This window comes from Eriocheir sinensis, chromosome 17, assembly GCF_024679095.1.
Source record: "Eriocheir sinensis breed Jianghai 21 chromosome 17, ASM2467909v1, whole genome shotgun sequence".
In the NCBI taxonomy this organism is placed as follows: domain Eukaryota; kingdom Metazoa; phylum Arthropoda; class Malacostraca; order Decapoda; family Varunidae; genus Eriocheir; species Eriocheir sinensis.
The window spans coordinates 8,663,702-8,683,701 of record NC_066525.1 but is presented as its reverse complement, the minus strand read 5'-3'; the positions used below and the strand labels follow the sequence as shown (position 1 = coordinate 8,683,701).

The following is a 20,000-nucleotide window of genomic DNA, read 5'->3' as shown; positions in this document are numbered from 1 at the left end:
TCATCAGTAAAAAGTACCAGATTGAGTAAATATAACATTATTTACTGGTCTGCATACCTTTAAAAATTTAAATCTATCTCCTCTTGGGTTGCTGAAGGTGTTGAACACTTACGAAGTAGCCTACATGGCAGGACAAATATATTACGATTTACGACATTATTCATTTTATTTCCACTATGTAAAACAAAAATAGTACCAGATCTAGTGGAAGTCGTACTTTGTACACCCAAAAGTACCAAATCTGGTATGTTCGTACCAAAAAACGGCACACTGCTGGCAGCCAGCAACACCTCGCAGACAAGGCTCTCCCCTGCACCCCCAGTCTTCCATTCCCTCGACGACCTTCTTCCAAGGACAATAAAAATGTTTACCCTTGAACTTCCTCAACTGCGTATGGAAGGAAAAACAGAATATTTTTTTTGAAGTGGTAATATAGGCACAGAACTATAATATAGCTGGGCTACATCCCGAAACTTTTTTTCCTCGGATGCAGAAAGACACATTTTCCTACATCCTACAAGATAATGAAGTCGTTCTGCTTCTGCATCATTCATCTCTTTAAACAACAACATTCACGACACATGAAAAGCGTTTATGCGACAAAAGCAGTTCCGTTTCGCAAGTAAAAACTTCACAGTCTAGCCCCGCTGGAAGACACGTACAAAAAAAATGCAAAATACTACCTACACAGACTGCAGATTATTATCAATTTTGAGTGTCGAGCGAGGCGTGAGACATCATGTGGCCTGTTGTCAATGCGGGGTGTGTGAAGTGCGAAGTAGGAAAAGTTTGTTCCTCACCGTTTTTATTTTACCTGGGCAGGCCAGTGAGGTCATTTTCCTGGTTTGCATTCTTCCTGATCATATCGCTGTTTAAGCAATAATTTTAGTTAAACTAATAAATAAACAATTGTTATAAACACTTGTATCCCCATCATGCTATTAAAGTGTATAATAGTTCGTCAGCATCACAGAATTCACATCGGTCAAGTTCCGTGATCTTCACACATGTCATATAGAATGCCTTTACTTAGAGAGTAGTTGAGATAACAGAATGGGTTTGTTTTGAGCGGGATGAGGGTATGTGATGGACCTGCAAGCAACCGTCGCATTCCTGAGGAAATGCCGCGTCTGGGAGTAACAGTTACTTTCGCTAAACAGAAGCCGCTTCGCTCTTCAGTTGTTCGCACGACTTCTTAATTGTGCTTTTAATACAAAATTTTACATTTTCTTTGTTGTTTGAAGGCTTCTTTTATTCGCAGTAAACAAATAAAAATTAACAAAGAAATAAAAATCAGCCACAAACGGAGCCACACAAACCGTTTACAAGAAACAAACTTTCTACACGTCCCTAAGTGACCAGTGTTCTCATCCGCGGGCCTGCTCACCTTGAACAGGTACTTGACCAGCACAACACAAACACACATGTCTCTTTTTCAAATTAAGTAATGACGAAGTAATAATTGCCAGTGGCCAAAACGGCTCAATAACCGAGCCCACAGAATCTTACCAATGACAGACCACCCCTGGCAACGGTCTACTGCCAAGGAGTAGTCTTAATCGTTTCTTGATCTTGGTTTGGAAGGTCAGAGAGAGAGAGAGAGAGAGAGAGAGAGAGAGAGAGAGAGAGAGAGAGAGAATTTACATAGATATTCAGACCACACAGACCCTATGGTCCAGATTAGGCGGTTTGTCCTTAAACCGAAGTGATTTTGTATTAATCAAGTGGCTCCAAATCTTTGTATTTCTACTTTAGTAGATATCAAGTTGAAGGAAGTGTCGGTCGAGCTTGTTTTAAATGAATCAGTCGTATTGCACTGGACTACTGAAGGTGGGAGCTTATTCTATTCTCGCATTACAACGTTGGTGAAGAAAAAATGGTGCAGTCTGAATTTACTTCTTTACGGTTAAGTTTTGTGCCATTATTTCTCGTTCGCAAAGTGTCATCGATTTTAAACAATTTTGATTTGTCCACATTCGTAAAGCCATTAAATATTTTAAAACATTCGATCGGTTTTCCTCGGAGGCACAGAATTATATAACATATAACTCTGTGCTCGGAGGCGACGTTTTTTTAATGGACTATATTGGCTATACAGGCAGCGCCACACGTGGCCACTCAGTGAACTGGCGCAGTACTTTCCAGAGAACTCAAGTTATGTACTAGAGTGCGTCTGAAGCTGCCTCCAGGATACAAGGCCTTGGTGCCGCCACCGCTCCAAGCCGACGACTGCACACACTTTACTCCTACCCGATTTCCTGACTCTACTATTTGACATGGAGAAAAACTGAAATCGGGTAGGAGTGAAGTGTGTGCAATCATCGGCTTGGGGCGACGGCGGCATAATGGTCGTGTATGCCTGAGACAGCCTCAGACGCATTCTAGTCTATAACTTGATCTCTATGGAAAATACAGCTTAGAGTTGAGTGGCCACATGTGGCGCTGCCTGTATAGCCGATACGGTCCAATTAGCCTTTCGTCGTAAAGTTTGTTGCGCAAGGAAGAAATCTTTTGTTGCCCGACGTTAAACACATTCTAATTTAGCAATGTCCTTTGCATGGCGGGGAGACCAAAACTGAACCGCATATTCCAAGTGGAGTCTGACTAAACTATTATAGAGCGGGAGTCCTACATCTTTATTTCCCAGCATTCTGTTCACTTTATTTGCTGCATCGATGCATTGCTGTGAGAATTTGAGGTTTGACGCGATTTTGACACCCAGGTCCTTGACGCATTGAACGCTTTTGAGTTTAACACCACACATTTTGTAATCGAACCTCTTATTCCTTGTTCCAACTTGAAAAACCTGGTACTTATCTATATTAAAGGGCATCTCCCATCTATCACACCAAGCTGATATTTTATGCAAATCTTTTTGGAGGCTTTGTCTGTCATCTTCAGTGAGGACCGAATTACCAATCTTTGTGTCATCTGCAAATTTACTAATGAGATCATTGAGTCCAACGTCCATATCATTGATGTAAATAATGAACAGCACTAGACCAAGAACCGAGCCCTGAGGGGCACCACTATAGTGACAGGCGCCCACTCCGAGTGAAATTCGTCGATCAACACCCTCTGCTGTCATTTGCTCAACCAATTTGCGATCCATTGGTACACTTTACCGTCAATATCTAGTTGCTTTAATTTATAATGTAATCTATGGTGTGGAACTTTATCAAACGCTTTCTGGAAATCAAGATATACTACGTCCAGTGATTTGGTTACGTCGTAAACTTTGATAAGATGGATCGCTAATTGTTACGGAAGCCATGTTGTGAATCCTTAATTAATGAGTGACCTTCACGGTAACTCACAATTGTCTCTCTGATGAGGCTCTCGAGTAGCATACCTACTACTGAAGTTAGACTAATGGGACTGTAATTATTCAGGGTTTTTTTGTCTCCTTTCTTAAAAATCAGTGTTACATTAGCCTTTTTCCAATCCGAAGGGACGATGCCTTGTCGCAGACATATTGAATACGGATGTGAGAGACCGAGGTCACACAGTCACGATCTTGACTCCCGACGTCAGGCCACACGCCGACGGCTTTTGAAATTTCAAAACAATCGGCGCCCTCCCCGACATGTCACCCGTCGGCAATAATTAAATCACGACCGTTGGATGTCCGTCTTAACAATGTCGTTTCGACGTGGTCTATTTACGATGGTCGTAATGTACGTCTGGCTGCGCGACATTTTTACGTCGGGAGTCAAGATCGTGAATGTGTGACATTAGCCTAAGTCCACCCTGGCCGTGGAAATTGTCCCAAGCGTTGAAGAATCCCACGTCGAAAGAGAGAGTGAGAGAGAGAGAGAGAGAGAGAAGCCTGGCCACTGGCCAACACTCATTCGAGCGCGAACACACAAACACGCGAGCCCACCCCCACCCCCATATGCAAACACTTAGCCGGGCTAGTGTGCATGTAATCCACCATGGTCTAACCAAGCGATAGACTCGCGGCCGTCAACCAGTACGTACCCTCCCCGACTAAGCTTGGGGTTTACAAGTGACAGATCTCTGGGTACGGCTGTTGCTTCACACCCACACACACCCAGGAGGCGGGATACAACCCCCGACTGGCACCCAATACCCATTCACTGCTGGGTGGACGGAGGCACGGAGGAGACTGCCCATCCGCCTCCACTGCGCCGGGGACTTTTTGCTCAAGAGGTGAGCGCATTATCCACCATAGGTCGGCAAGTGCGGTACTTAGTGCGGTAGTGCGGTAGAACCGCATCACAAAAAAAGTACCGCACTACCGCAAAATTTCTGAAAATACCGCACTACCGCAGACCGCACTAAAAAATCCTGCGGTAGTTTTTTGCGGTACTTTGAAAACTATCGAAGACGACATTTGCGGTGCGGCATGCTCACATAAATGTTTTTTTTTTTTTTTTTTAGTGAATCGGACTCAACCAGTCAATCGGTATCAGTCATCAGAATCAGTGATTCAATCATTCTGACTTTTCAGTTATTGTTCAAAATTAAATACTAAATAGACAGACTAAACTACTATACTGCGAGTCTTCTTTAACCCGCGCGGTGCAGGCCATTTCAACCCCGGACCCAAAGTTCCTCTGATTTCTTGAGGAACCTTGCTCGGACCCGTCCGTGGTGCAGGCCGATTTTTCATTGTACTATTTTAAGCATGTTTCCTTTGTGTGTATAGCCAGGATAGGCACTGAAGAATTTTTTTTTTATTTTGACTACCGCTACCGCAGTACCGCACACCGCGTACCGCACTGGGAAAGAAAAAAATGGGACCGCACTACCACAACCGCACTACTGATTTTTCAGTACCGCGCCCACCTCTGCTATCCACTGCACTACACGTGTGTGTGTGTGTGTGTGTGTGAAGGAAATGCCATCTAAGGAAGTGTGATGATTCTACAAGAAATAAATAAAAAAATCAGTGGGATGGTGAAAAGAGAGGAACTAGAAGCAGAAAGGATAAAAGAACCAGAGCTGGGGACAAAGAAAATGTAATATACTGGTGGGAATGAAAGAACCAGAAACATTAGGGGGTAGAGAAATTTAGAGCTGGAAATAGAGGAGTCGGGAACAAAAGGGGCAGAAGAGTCAGAGCTGTTAAGTAGGGGGAGGAACACCTGAGTAAAGTGAGAGGTGAGACAAGAGGGAATCGTGAACGGTGCCAGATGTATGGGGTAACTTGAGAACAGATGTTGTGGTAGAGGGGCAGAGGAGGCAGGGGCAGGGAAAGTGATGCGAAAAGTGAGAGGGGCGGTAGTTGTGGGATGGAGGAGAGGCAGGAGTGGGAAAGAAGGTTAGAGGGAGAGTAGAAGACAAGATTGCAACGTGAGATTGACCTATGAACTCTGCACTGGCGGAGATGATCTCATATCAGGAGAGGCAGGAGAGAAGTTATGGAAAACAAAGTCCTATTGCTTTGCTACTGTTCGAAAGAATGGATGCTAAATACTCAGACATGTTTGCTATATTAATTTATTTTCAGTTGTTTTCAATTTTACAAAACATGTAAAAGACACCTCATCTACAGTTCTGTTGTAATTGCTTGTGCTCATCTCCCTTACAACTGTCATGACTATGCTTCCTTTTGGGGGGCTTTTATAGTACCCTACAAGTCCCATTCGGAGCTACCAATGCTCCTTGGGTGCATCCAACATCCTATCATCCACACACTATTGAACATATTATATATCAGTATTGCAAAGGAATTTAAACATTTCCTATTTATTGAAACAAAAAGTAACAAACTTGACAAAAAAAACATTACTCATGTCAACTCAGTGCAAACTGATAATTCAACTTATAGACTTAATGAAACTATAACCAACAAGTACACAATGATTATAAATATGTTCATATTTATAGAGGCTAAATTACTTGAGATCTGTCCTTAGAAAAAAGTGTGTGTGTGTGTGTGTGTGTGTGTGTGTGTGTGTGCAAAGATATGGAAATTTTCAATACGACCTAACAAGTGTGTGGATGAAAGAAGTTCACAGATAAAATGCAACAAAGTAAATAAATGCATCAAAAGTATAAAACAATTATTTCGTCTGTTGGTACAGCCATCCTGTCTATAAAACAATTCACATATAAAAAATATACAAGTATTTATATACTAAATTTCCTAGCAGTGAGTGAGGTAGACTCTCAAACACAATTCTTTGTTCAGTTTTCAAACAGAGCAAATCTTAAGAAACTTGGATAACACTAAGGAAATTAAAGAAATAAGTATGGCATAGCAGATTATATTCTGCATAAGGACATGCATAGGGCAGATGGATATGTGGGATGTTGTTATAATTATAGATATCTGTTTCATCCCTTAATATGATGAGTGATCTTTTCTAAAACACTATCTTTTTCTTTGTAATACTAGTTTGAGCTTTTAATAGCCAAGTTTGCATTCTATTATTTGCATTTTCTTAGACAGGTTATTTCTTAATATGAAGCATTCCGAGCTTACAATACTGAACTAAGAAAAATAGATTGTCAAAATAGTAAAATTAAATTAACCACCTTAACTATTACAAACCCTAGATCATTATTTATCTGAATTCACATTCAAAGCTTATGAATATTTACTATTATCCAAAGTTTGTGGCTTGAGAAGCTTGTATCATGACTACTGGTGGTGGTCAGGGCTGCCATGTCATGGCTGAGGTAGAACAATGGCAAGCACTGTGGGAAGCACAAATGGGCACTTCTCTTTACTTCAAACACCAAAAGACTAATGCTCAGCATTATTTCCTAAGTTTAGAACACTTAATAATCAGTTATTATATAATATTCTTACCAGCCCAAAATAAAATGTTGACCTGTCCTAAATATTCAATTTCGATAATTTTCTTAATTTTAATTAAATTATATTTTCAATGAAAATTAAAATTCCCTTACTCTAATTAAGCTTCAAATAATAAGCCACAATTCTTTTTCTTCCTAGGAAATAATGTTTCAGGATGAATTACAGAAAACCTTCATTATGTATAGCTGAGCAAGGTCTCTTCACTGATTTTCCTTGGTGGACCAACTCAAATTAAATTGTAAGCATAAACAAGAAACCCCTTATTATCTCAGATTCATTTGTCCCAGTAGCATGCAAATCCAAGACAAGAAGAGTAAGTTGGCGCCATTTTTTTATTCGTAATAGACATGCTGAGGTTATTAATTAGAAATCTTCTGCAAGATTCTCAAAAGATCCCAGATTCATTCATTTAAGTGCATAGGTGACCTTCCAAGTTGTAAGTTGTGTTTGCATGTATCAAAGAACCTTTGCTATCTCAGACTTATCCCTGTAGCAGCAAACTCAGGACAAGACAGTCTCACATTTTTTTACTTTATTGCAAATAACCAGAGATACTTGATTAGAAACCTCCCGTAAGATTTTCAAAAGGTCCTTGATCCATTTATTTATGTATTATTTCATGGCATAGAAGACATTCCAAGTTGCATAGTGAAAAATCAGTGAATCTGTAACACATAAAATGCACTGAAGTGGAGATACCAAAAGTAAAAATGGAATAAAATAGTAAGATAGTTTTTAAAAAGTGGATTCCATTTAATCAAAGGCTGCCCTCAGTCATACTGAAAACTATGACTAATGGAAAACTTTATGCCTCAATATTGTTGCATAATAATAATTTGAGGCATGGATCTCAACAGCAATAGAACATAAGGCACTCCTTTTCCAATGCATTGCACAACAGGATTTTAGAAGTACTGAAACTCAGATAAAATTAAAATTGTGGCAGCTATGTCTGAAAAAACTGATCAAAAGGTGCTGGAATGGCTTATGGATAGAATGAGGAAAAAATATATTCAGTGATCTTATGCATAGAGCAGGAAAAAAAGAAAAAGTAATGAAAAGATGTTTTTTAAAGAAGCACTGAACTTCAAAGAACTAATAGCCAAAGGATGACATTCATATATGAGACTACGTGACTTAAAGTGAAGGGGTACAATGAGAATGAGATATCATGATATGAATTCACTGAAATAAAATTCTAGCACAATGCAATAGAACTGTACAGTGTTTCCTCAGAACTTAAAATGAGTTGAAAGGTCGTCAGGTTTGTGTATATATTTAATATAGCAGATGCAACTTGCAATAGGTAACCAAAGCTTGTGAATTTTTTGGGATTGGCATGACATAAAATTGAGATATGTGACTGAATAAAAATCTGTCAGTGTAAAAGCATCATTTATTGTTTTCTTTAAATTTTCCCTTAAGGTACTGGTTGCATTTAGTTACTTTATCTTTGTTATAAGTCTTTTATTTAATAATACCTTTGTGCAAAAGTGCGAGTGGTATAAAAATATGATTAGCTACCACATTGTGACACAGCAACATAACATAATCTTCTAGACCATGGATGTATAAAGACAAAAAGTAAAAGTAAAAGACTAGAGTGGATGAATTGTCCATGGCTACCTCATTATCGTGTCTCAGTCACCCTGGCACATTGGTCACTTAAGGTCAAGACCCATCCTACCTCAGATAATTTGATCCTACCTTAAGAAAGAAAAGTTAAGAGGAAAGTACTCTAATATCCATGTCAACAGAGAAATTATATGGCTTAACTCCTCATTACCATAAGCAAGGAAATGGGAGCAACTTGTTATGTATAGGTACAAGTGTACTCATGTTTTTATACAGCTTGAGACTTCTTGACATGTTTGATTTTTTCTGTAACAAAATATGTCTTACCATGTGTTATGAGATGCATATATGAAGAAAAAAAAACATTTTAGTTAGTGGCATACCTAGTCATCATCACCATCATCACCCCAACAATCAACTTCACCATCATTTACACTTGCTCTGCTAACAGGCAAGATGTTGAGCTCACAGTCAATATAAATACAAAAATGGCCATTCTAAATTATGCTTTAAAGTCACTATCAGGGCATGGGTAAAAGTATTGAATGGTATGTGGATGTGTAGTAAGGCCCATTCACAAGACAAGCTTTCCTTTTCTGACTACAATGCAAATGCTTTGTTTAATTAAATTCAACCCTTTTAACCCTGGTTGGATGAGAAATATGATGTTCTTAATGATGGTGATAAAGCATGGAAATGATGATAACAATGATGACACCGACAACTTGTCTTGGCAGCTTCACTTATTGCTAATGAGACCTATGTGCAATAGCAGTGTCAGCTAAAAGCAAATAAATACTGGTCATGAACCTTATTCCCACTTGTAATATAGCATTTGCATTATGGGTTATATACCTTGGAGGTCTAAATCATCTCAAGGTGAGGTAAAAATGTAGAGGCCTTAAATGGTATTTTGAGGAACTGTATATCCTGAATATTGTAAACTCTCCTTTTCAGTCAAAGGAAAAGGCAGCCTCATCTTTTTTCACATAATTTATTTCCACAGTCAGTTTTTGATGAGTGCCTTTTCCTCACCATTGAAACATTATATGAAAAATACTGAGCTTAAGTCAAAGCCTTATTATAATTACATTTTTAAATGCACCCAGTTGAACTTCCCAGACCAGACAGGTACTGTCAATAAGACAGAAAACCTTCCATGGAAAGGTAAATATGACTGTACATGCCCTGAAATCATGTCCATAATGAGGGGTGAGGAGATTCGGTCTTCAGTCTATAAAGTATTATGAGGCAATAGAAAACAACAGTGAAGTATTGGCTAGTTTTCATCATGCTCTGAGAAGAGCTAAATATAATGTTTAATCTAAATGACCCTGATTTTCCTTGATAGATTATGAAAATGTGTGTGGCCTAGGATCACATACATGACTTGAAAGTCATGGGGAGGCCAATATGACACTTGTGAGATCTATAGTATGTTAAAAAAGAAGTAGGTTTGGACCTAAAAAGCACACTTCTAACCTAAGACCTACACCCATTTTACTAACATATGCAAGGCTCCCGAGGACCTTGTGCTATCTAGGAAACACTCGTTGGAGAACATACATGAGACGTAAGTGATGATCATACATCACAAGCCATATTTATGGTGCAGTATGTCAACAATTGGATACAAGTGTGCATCCTAGACCCACCCAACCTGCATGGAGTACAACAGACATATATGGACACTTCCTTATGTTATCAACATGGACCTATTTACTAAATTACAAATTTATAGACACGTTTATGTGTGGAAATAAACTGTTAACTTATTTTTAAAAAAATTATATTTGAAAGCTTTAACTGCAGCATGGCTAACAGTTTTCGTATACACTTGTCTGTAGGAGGAATCACCCTTTGTTTTTTTAAGAGCAATCTGAAAATGTTGAACTACAAACACCTTTTTGAGATGAAATACTCAGGCTATGAAGTAAAAGTTATGAAAACAACACAAAGTTAAAAGAAAAGTTTAACTGCATCTCCCACATGCATTGAAAACTGACCATCTGTAGTCAAAACCGAAAGTCTTCTGTGTTCTTCTATATCCTTAAGCTTGCTATTGTACTATGACACTATAATTTCTAACACTAGTCTCCTTTTCATAAATCTTTGTCCTGCTGAGTGAAACTAATGAGACAGACACTCAAATCTTGCTCATTACCATTCACTCCCTCACAAAATGGGCATGTTACATTGTAAAATAATTATGAGTAGGTTTTACACTTATTTATATATATATATATATTTATATGTATATCTCAACTACAAAGAGGACCTTATAATTAACCCTTTACAAACACAGCCTAAGAAAGAGGTCGAGATCTTGAAACAATTCTTGAGACTTTAAACTGAGATAGATAAAAAAAAATAAAAAAAAAATAAATAAAAAAGTATTTTACCACTATAAAAGTCTCTCTAATACGGTGTTGAGAACTGTATCTCTAGGAGTCATAAACTCATGCATCAAGTCTTGCTTCGTAATATTGACCAAACTAAAAGGCCTATTCTGTAGAAAACTGGGAAGAACATTACAATATACAAAGGACTCAATCTTGTCTAAAGGAACAAGATACTGGTGTTATAGGAACATGTTTGGACGCTCTAAATACAGCCAGACTGCATTAGCAGCCAGTGTCACCTTACCCCATAATGTATTTTCAGATTTCAGATTTTGATTAGGAAAAATATGGTATGATTAAAGAAACAGCTCCATTACTTTATAATATTCATGTAAAAATCTGCACATGAGAAATGTATTTTTTAAATTAGGAATATGCCTCACGATCTGACAACTAATGTTGAAGCTTATATGGATTATCAGATAAACATAAGCATCAAGCTGAGGATATGATATCAGGTGTTTTATTATGAGCTTCATGGTCATAGGATCAGAGGAAAACCACCATGGGTACCTGAAGACAATGCACATATATAGACATAATGACTTATTTGTGACTGGTGATAAAATAATAAAAAAAATCTGTTACTAAATGTAGAATACATCTGTAAATCCAAGCTCGTAGAAACCACAACAATTGTGTAAAAGATGTTTTGTAAATGCACAGAAGCACAAACATTGGTTGCGTGACAGGTATATGAGACTGCCCTACATGATAATATGACATTCTCTTTTCACAGAATTCTATTTAATATTTTTCAAAGCACCAGTTGTAATAAAAATAATAATAAATTAATATTAATCTACACTGTGAGAAACTTTATTGCCAGATTTACTAACATATCTTTGAAAAGAAAAAGAAATGTCTACACTTACATTAAGTAAACAGAAATAGTATACATATGAATTAAAGTCTGTTAAAATGAGATTATAAACAGAATGGGTCAAATGATTAAATTTCAGTATTGGTCTGACTTAGTATCATCATTATTAGCATTTTCCAACTCCCATAGGCAAGGTGGGAAGGCTAAATTCATGATAAATAATAAAATGTGTACAGTCCAAAGCACCATTCACACAAAGTCACACTCCAAACATTAAGTCCACTCAGCTCTTTGTTCAGCTATGTGTGCCCGTCTAGGCGTACCAAACATGGGACAGTTCCAAGACCATGGCCAACTCTGAGTCAAGTTATACGTGGGTCAGATTTCCGTACCAAAACATAGGTGGTAGTGAGGTTGTATAAGAAATATTTGTCACTATGCCTGTCTGTTGAGATGTGAATGATCTTGATGAGAAATGTATATTCTTAAGATTGATACTTGCAGAAAAATCTTGAATATTTAGTTTCTTTTTATCTACCTACAGCACTGACTATTTCCTAAGGAAACTCCCTTAATGAGGATGGTCATGAAAGAGGGATCTCAAAATCATTCTGTTCATATACTCAATTTTCACAACAATCACCACCCCTATCACCTCTCTCCTAAACTTATTTCTCAATATTGTCAATCCACCTTACTGGTGGTCTCTCTACTGGTTCCTACCCTCCTATTTGACTCATAACTCCTCCTTGCAAAACCACAACTCTGCCTTCTAAAAACATATCCAAGCCATCTCAGTGAATTTTGCTTTACCCAACCCTCACTCCACATTCTATGCCTCTTACTTTCATATCCCTACAACATCTGTACACTTCTTTATTACTCACACCATCCCACCCTGTTAAACCACATACTCTCCTCTCCTAGGGCAACCCATTTCTACTACAAACATTCTTGCCTGTTGGAATACAGTCTATGCCTATTTCCATTATGCTTCTAACACACTACAAGTAAGTCATTGCAAATCATGGTTTCAAAATCTCTCAAGATATTAAATATATATAATATGCTTCCATATATGACAAAAGTAAGAAATAGTAAATCTCTGTCCCTATTATCTAATAAACATAAATTGCAGACTTGTTAAACAAAAAATCATATGAGCATTGGAATGCTACTTAGTGTGTCATGTTGATGTTATAACAGAAACCTTCAAGCAATGAGATGAAACTCTCAATATACACACGTTGTATCATATCTTTAGCACAATGACAGTGATGTTGATAAGATGTTAATTTCACAAAACAAATATTTTTTTTTATTTGATTAATATTTCTTCCAACACCAAAATTGCTTCCTTTAAAATATGACATTTTGAATCCTACTGTACTCATGTATTTTATACATACCCAAAGCCTATTAAATTATGTAAAATGCTCTGTACATTGCAATAAAAGCACACACTATATTTTATGATGGCGAATTTGATAAAACTCAGCTAAGCAAATTCATTCAAATATAGTAGTGCACCTTTGATGAGATATGACAATTCAACTATACCACATAGCTGTTCAATTTATAATAAAAGCAAGTTACGAATTATTCACAATGTATGGTGTAAATTTTAGCCAGAATGTTTTGCAGGTCTCTTGAATTATTATCTGCAAAACTTATGAGAAAAAAAACCCTCACACAACACTGAATGAAAAGACAAAAGATACCATGATTAGGAAAGATCCATTCACATTTTATGGATGGTGCTATACATAGTTATTGATCCAAGGTTATGGCTGGGATACTTCTAAATGCAGCTCTTCTCATAGGGGATGTCTCAATTGAAAAAGGAGATTAAAGAATCTCCCCAGGCTAAACAACTATGACCATACAGCTCTGCTAAGGTTACCAGAAAGCACTACCTCACTCACCAAGAAGCTGCCATGAATTAGAATCAAACTCGGTATCAACAATGGCATGCAATCAGAGATTTTTTTGTCTCTATAATTGCATGATTATGTTGAAATCATTATATATGCTGAGTTTTGTGTAAACTTTAATTTCTAAGGTTTTGTGAACAAGCACAAATATTTCCCCTTACACTGGGTTACCCATTTAACCTTTAACTTGCTTCCTTTCCTGTGTTTGAAACTAGCTACTATAGATGGAAACTTATCAAAGAACAATTTTTCAGCATCATTTTTTACCACAATGAAAGGTGAAAGTTTAGAAGTTTCCCATACATATATGTCAGTTCTAGGAAGATACTAATTCAAGTTTCAAAGTTACATATACCAATCAGATTTACAAAGTTTCTATATGAAAAACCTGCTTCAACTGAAAATTTAAAAAATGCATATTTAGCCAGTAATTAGCTTCTTTGCATAAAATTACAACTCTCCTATAAATTCCTTATGACCATAAATGTTGAATCATTACCTACACCCTTTGATTATAACTTCGATAGCTACATACCTGTGAGTGAAGGATTAATATAAAATTAAAAAAGAATATTCATGAAATTGACTGATTTGACTGATGAAAATTCTTTGAATTAAAAAGGAATACATAAGATTATACAAACCAGATAACAAAAGTCTTAAAATAAAGAGAGATCATGAAAATACATCCTTACTTCATAAGAAAATATAATCTTTCCAGACAGATACCCACATCACCTTTTATATTAGTGAAATATTCTGAACTCTCTGTTTCCTAAGAGTTTAATCAGCCTCACAAGTGTGTGTTCACTTAATTTTCAAGATCAACCTATTGTAATGGTGCTGATGGCCAGTTAAGTCACCTCCTAGTGACTAGCTAATTGTGAAATAACAAAAGTTAATTCCCTATATACTGTGAACCTCCCCCAATGAATTCAGCTAACAAAAATAAAAACCACAAATTTCTTGCCTCCAAGAAAAGAAATGCATGCATACAGCTGCTAAATACAGTAAACCCTCGATATAACGGACCAGCTTATAACGGATTTCGGATATAACGGACAAGGTCAGAGGGTCACAAATCCACGCGGACCGACTGAGAAAAGTTTTTGACCAAACCGCGCCTGGTAAGTACAACAGCATCTGCTAGCCACCTCACCCTCCTCCCTTTATCTGCTGTCCTATCCTTCAGTTACTGTAGTCTTTTCAGCCCACCTGATGAAATATTCTTCTCCTTGTGGTTTCCATTCAAATGAAGAATGTATTTACACCACAAGAAAGTCTTATGCATCAATCCAGGGGATGTAAATGTTATGGAAACTAGCCAAATATCTGTGAGTGTCGGTACTGACACAGTTTAGGGGGTCGCCCGTTACGTAGGTTAGGTTAGGTTAGGTCGGTTGTTAGGTTTCATTAGTTTAAATTTATTCGGCACGCGATGTGGGGCGGCAGAAATATGAAGCACAAGATGGGACAGGGTGGCAGCGGGGGTGGCCCATTACACCGGCCAGTGTTGCGAGAAATACCTCCTCGCAGAAATAAGTTGCTCTGCTGTCCACCACGCATGCGCACTGGGGAAATACACACCAGGAAAAACATTAATTTGCCTGGTTTTGTTATAGTTTGTCCACTTGTGATCTTTGTTAGCAGTGAGTGAAATATGGAAACAGTAAGCTAGTTGAACCTCTTTCTGCGAGCTGTTTTGCAGATGCGGCAGCGTGTGCACAACAGGCATTTAAAAGTCAATCATTTAGTGATTTAATGATCTGCAACAGAAACAGTTAGCAGATTATTTTATAACACTGAAAACTAAAAAAAAAAAAAAAAAAAAAAAAAAAAGTTGTCTGCCAGTGCAAGATAGGCGAACTTGTAAAATTATACCCATACCCGTAAAAATACGGCACCCCCCGTAGAACCCCACTGCCAACCTGGCAACCTCAGTGAGTCGCCAAGTTTGCTGTGCAGCTATGCAGACAACATTCACAATAAAAAGAAATATATACCTACGTTTATTTGGTTTGCCAGAATTATTATACATATTTTTAATTTTCCGCCGCTTATAATGGACTTTCGGCATTAACAGACTAAGTTCCCCCCAATTGGTCCATTATATCGAGGGTTTACTGTAGCATATATCTGCAACGTGGTGAAAAAAAAGGGCAATGTAAATCATAAGCCAAATTAACATCACAACATTAAAATAACTCAAAATGCTCTCTTATGGCAATTAGCATATCATTATTTTCCTAAATTCTCACACTCCCTGAGAATTGACAACTAGGCATGAAATACAACCAGTATCATTTAAAAATCATGCTGTCAGAGAAAAGTACATTGAAAACTATTCTTAAGAAGAAAGAAAGGATGTTTTGTATTCTACATTTTGTGCAATGAAATTCAATTACAGTTTACATCTAAATTTTAAACTACACAACTAAAACATATTCTTATCTATCTTCACTGTATAATGTTTACAATTAGCCTAATCATCATTAAATTTAATTTCTTACAATTCATTTCTTCTCCAAACTGTCAATGAAGTCCATAATAAATAAAAAGAAAAAAAAATATCTGCATATTAAGCTTTCTTATTGTGGAGCCTTCCTTGTACTCCCCACTTACTTGGCATGGAACTCCTGAATACAAAGATAACAGGACCACTCCCCTTCTGGAGGCTCGGAGAGAGGGGGATCGAGGCAATAGAGGTGGTAGCCACGATCACAATCATCGCAGAACAACAGCTGATCCTGTAGTAGCCCCCCAAAAAATGTCACTTTAAAAGCTGGATTTATCTACTTGTGTCTCTGATGATGGATGGAAGTAACTCTAGCAAGTATATTTCACCTTTTAATATATGAGCATGAGCCAGTCTTAGCATTTTTCCTATATCTTATCACTAGTTCCCAATAATTTCAATGATAACCTTTGGTGATCAGCTGTTCCAACATAAGTTCAGGATTACAAATTTATAGAAATCTATTCCCAAGTCTGCTTTATAACTGGATACAGAACTTACATAGATAAAAATAAATAAAAGCCAAGCTTATTCATTTATAACTCACATCGTTTTCTGAAGTACCACATAAGGTGCAAGTCTTGCACTCAATGCACTGCCAACGGTACTTGACCACACTTTTCATCATGTTTGAGGTAAACTGAAGGCAGCTGGGATGACCTGCAAAAACGGTTACAGTTTACAAAGAATGTTATCTAATGCCATCTATGGCTCAATTTCTCTGTTTCTGAGCTGGAATGCAAAAAAAAATGGAAATCATTAGTTGAAGGGGAAAAAAAAGATAATTGCATGATAAGTATCACAACCTTTCCTGTTGTTCAAACCCTGGAGCTGCAACTTAACTCAGGTTATAACATAAAGTCAAACAACCTAAATTCCAAAGGCCTGAAATCATAATTAGTGGTGCACGAAGTTTTGCAATCTCATTTGTAGTGCGGCGACGGCCTGCTGAACGAGCCTCCCATAACCCACTTAGCCAGTGGGGTACCTCTTTGGCCGACTCGGTAAGGAGTGGCTCTCCCGTCACGCTGGTCGCGGGTTCAATCCCAGGCAGCCGGGGAATACCCTCACTTTGTCTTGATTAATTTCTCGTGTGTTTCGATACACGCAGAGGACGTGTTGGAAAATAGAAAGGATGGAAAATAAGCTCGTCAGGGCATTACAGTGGTGGCATAGCGGTGGGCATCCTCTCCTGCAGTTCTGTTGAGTTTCCCCGAAGGGGTAACAGGTAGGATGGCCCATGCTCCGAGGTTGATAGAAAATGGGAGAGTTGGAGGTATGTCTCAAAGGGACATTGTGGAGTTATGTCTCAAAGGGACATTGTCAACACACAGAAATTAATCTACATGGGGGGGAAAGCCATGTAGTGCGGCGACGGCCTGATGAACGAGCCTCCCATAACCCACTTAGCCAGTGGGGTACCTCTTTGGCCGACTCGGTAAGGAGTGGCTCTCCCATCACGCTGGTCGCGGGTTCAATCCCAGGCAGCCGGGGAATACCCTCACTTTGTCTTGATTAATTTCTCGTGTGTTTCGATACACGCAGAGGACGTGCTGGAAAATAGAAAGGATGGAAAATAAGCTCGTCGGGGCATTACATCATTTAACCCAGTAGCTGCGGGGATCCTGTTTCTTAAAGGCCCCTCTAAGCGAATTAATACAAAAAAAAAAAACTCACTCACGCAAACTATTTCATAATGTATATCAACACATTTGTGATCAGTTTCTGCATCATCTATTTTGGGGGGTTTATATCATGGCAAAAATTTGGCCCGTCGCTGGTACACAGTAGACACAAATTTGGCCCATCGCTGCTACCAGGTTAAGGTCCAGTCACACTGACTTTGCAGCCTGATAACGACCACCTGCGACCCCAAAATACTACAATTCACACCCCACTGCTTCCTGACCACGTAGGTGGCCGAGCAGCCGGGCAACCGAAAAGCTACCAGCGGTCTTCCAGTGTCTGTCCGTCGATGGCTGGACGGCAACCATGGTAAGATTTACACCTTGACCTCACACTGGGAGTCAGGTCAAGACGCCCACCAAGCGCCCACTGGTGACCAACAGGTAGGGACCGATACACGCCCTGTCGCAATGAGGACGGCGATTTCCAGGACGACCTGCTGCTGACATCATACGCCTGCTCTGCATTGCCATATACTAGGAGACTTTTACGTCCATACATTGGTATCAGCAGATGGACCAGCAGAAATATTATCACCCAGTCATATTACACATTTCTCTTTCTAAGTTCTGTAAATTATTTGTGAAAAAAATAATTACATATAAAGGTAACGAAAGTATTCTGTGCCTCCCTGCAACTGGTGACGGATGGTTGTGATACCCCCCCCCCCATCTGCCATAGACATACAAAAAAATGCTCTAAACAATCTTGATTTAACCTGTTTGTTAGAATGTATGTTACATTATACTTGTTCTGAAGCATTTCCTTTAACCTGGGCAGAGAAGCAGATGAAATTAAAAATCGCTTTTGAAATGGATAGAATCCATTAGCTCCACAGACTCTCATCATTTTGCCATGTACATCATGTCCAGCAATACTTTATTTTGATTAGGCAGAGATGATCCATACGCATTTGGCCATGTGCTTGACCCATGGAACAGGTCGAGTTGGGACAGAACTTGGACAGGCTGAGGGGCGTAGGACGTCACTGCTCAGGAATGTACCTCATTTCCAGTTAATGGTGGTTAGACCTACCACCAGTCACCGCACAACTCACCATGTGGTGGGAGGCCGGACGCCAACCACAGCCAATGACAGATGCAAAGTGGACGACGAACTTCAGCGACCACCTACTACTTGACAGCAACTGGATGGCACCCACTTGCCATCTGGTTGCCATTCATCAGTTAACAGTCATATGTCAGCCACTGGTGGCAGTCAACTTACCATCCAGATGCAGTCCATTCGGCCACTGGACGGCAACCTTTTTACGACCAGCAAAGACCTGAAAGGTTGGCTGGAGGTTTCTGGTGCAGCACCAAAAACCTCCAGCCAACCTTTTCAGTCCTACGGCGGGAAAAGACACATGACGATCGCATACATGGCCATGTGTGACCTCCCACGACCTGCAGGTCACGGGAGGTTGTCATTAGGTCATAAAGTCAGTGTGACTGGGGCTTTAGAGGACTGTGTTTTGCGGCAACACTTAAATATTCCAGGATTAGACTTTGGTTGGAAAAAATATATATATAGTAACCAGCATACTTTAGATGGTGGTTCCCTCTTACACCATATTGATGTATGTGGGTATGAGGTTGGTCAGACCCAGAAAGGTATAGATATCCAATAAATTTGCTTACCTACTATCTATCCAAAAAGTATGGTGATGCAACTGTCTTCTTTGATGGTTATCAGTCATGTCCAACCACTAAAAATGTAGTTCATGCAAGAAAATATAAAGATGGCCCAGGACTTACTGTTTGATTTACTATTCATATGAATTGTAGATTGCATAAGGAAGAGTTCTTGTCCAGCTATGTTAAAAAGTAGTTCATTGACATGTTCAGCCTAAGACAGGTTGCCAAGTTCTAAATGCCAAATTTGAGATGCTGGTGTGTTTGGTGTTTTTACTGAGGGCATAATTTACAAGTTCACATTGTTATCTAGAAGTATCAATAAGTATATATTTTTCATTAAACAACCTCAGAAGCATGACTGGTTATGAACCATGTTAGAATTTCCAGAAAATTACCTACTTCTTATATTAGTCTTATCAGGGATTTCAAGGCTAGACCTGTTTTCCATAATGACAATTTCTAACATAAAAAAGCAACGGTCTATTAAAAAAAAATCTTCCACCTGCTGTATTTTGGTTGATTTTTAATAGGATATTTAATATATTATTGGACAAAAGAAGACATAAAAAAAGCATGGTTTCATCTCTGTTGAAATATCTGATGGGCATATCCTCAGATTATCAGGACCAGAGTAC

General features: G+C 38.5%; 1 protein-coding gene across 9 annotated transcripts in view; it reads right to left on the bottom strand.

Moving 5' to 3' along the window:
- Positions 1-20,000, bottom strand: part of LOC126999913 (zinc finger protein ubi-d4-like) — a 48,881-nt gene that overhangs the window by 5,189 nt on the left and 23,692 nt on the right. For all 9 annotated transcript variants that reach the window (XR_007753658.1, XM_050863069.1, XM_050863068.1 and 6 more), the window contains 2 exons: positions 16,590-16,702; positions 16,150-16,274 (listed from right to left, as the gene is read on the bottom strand). Coding sequence is in view for 8 of the 9 variants with exons in the window: in XM_050863069.1 (XP_050719026.1) it covers positions 16,150-16,274; positions 16,590-16,702 (238 nt within the window). In the remaining variant the exon portion in view is untranslated. The remainder of the gene's footprint in view (positions 1-16,149; positions 16,275-16,589; positions 16,703-20,000) is intronic.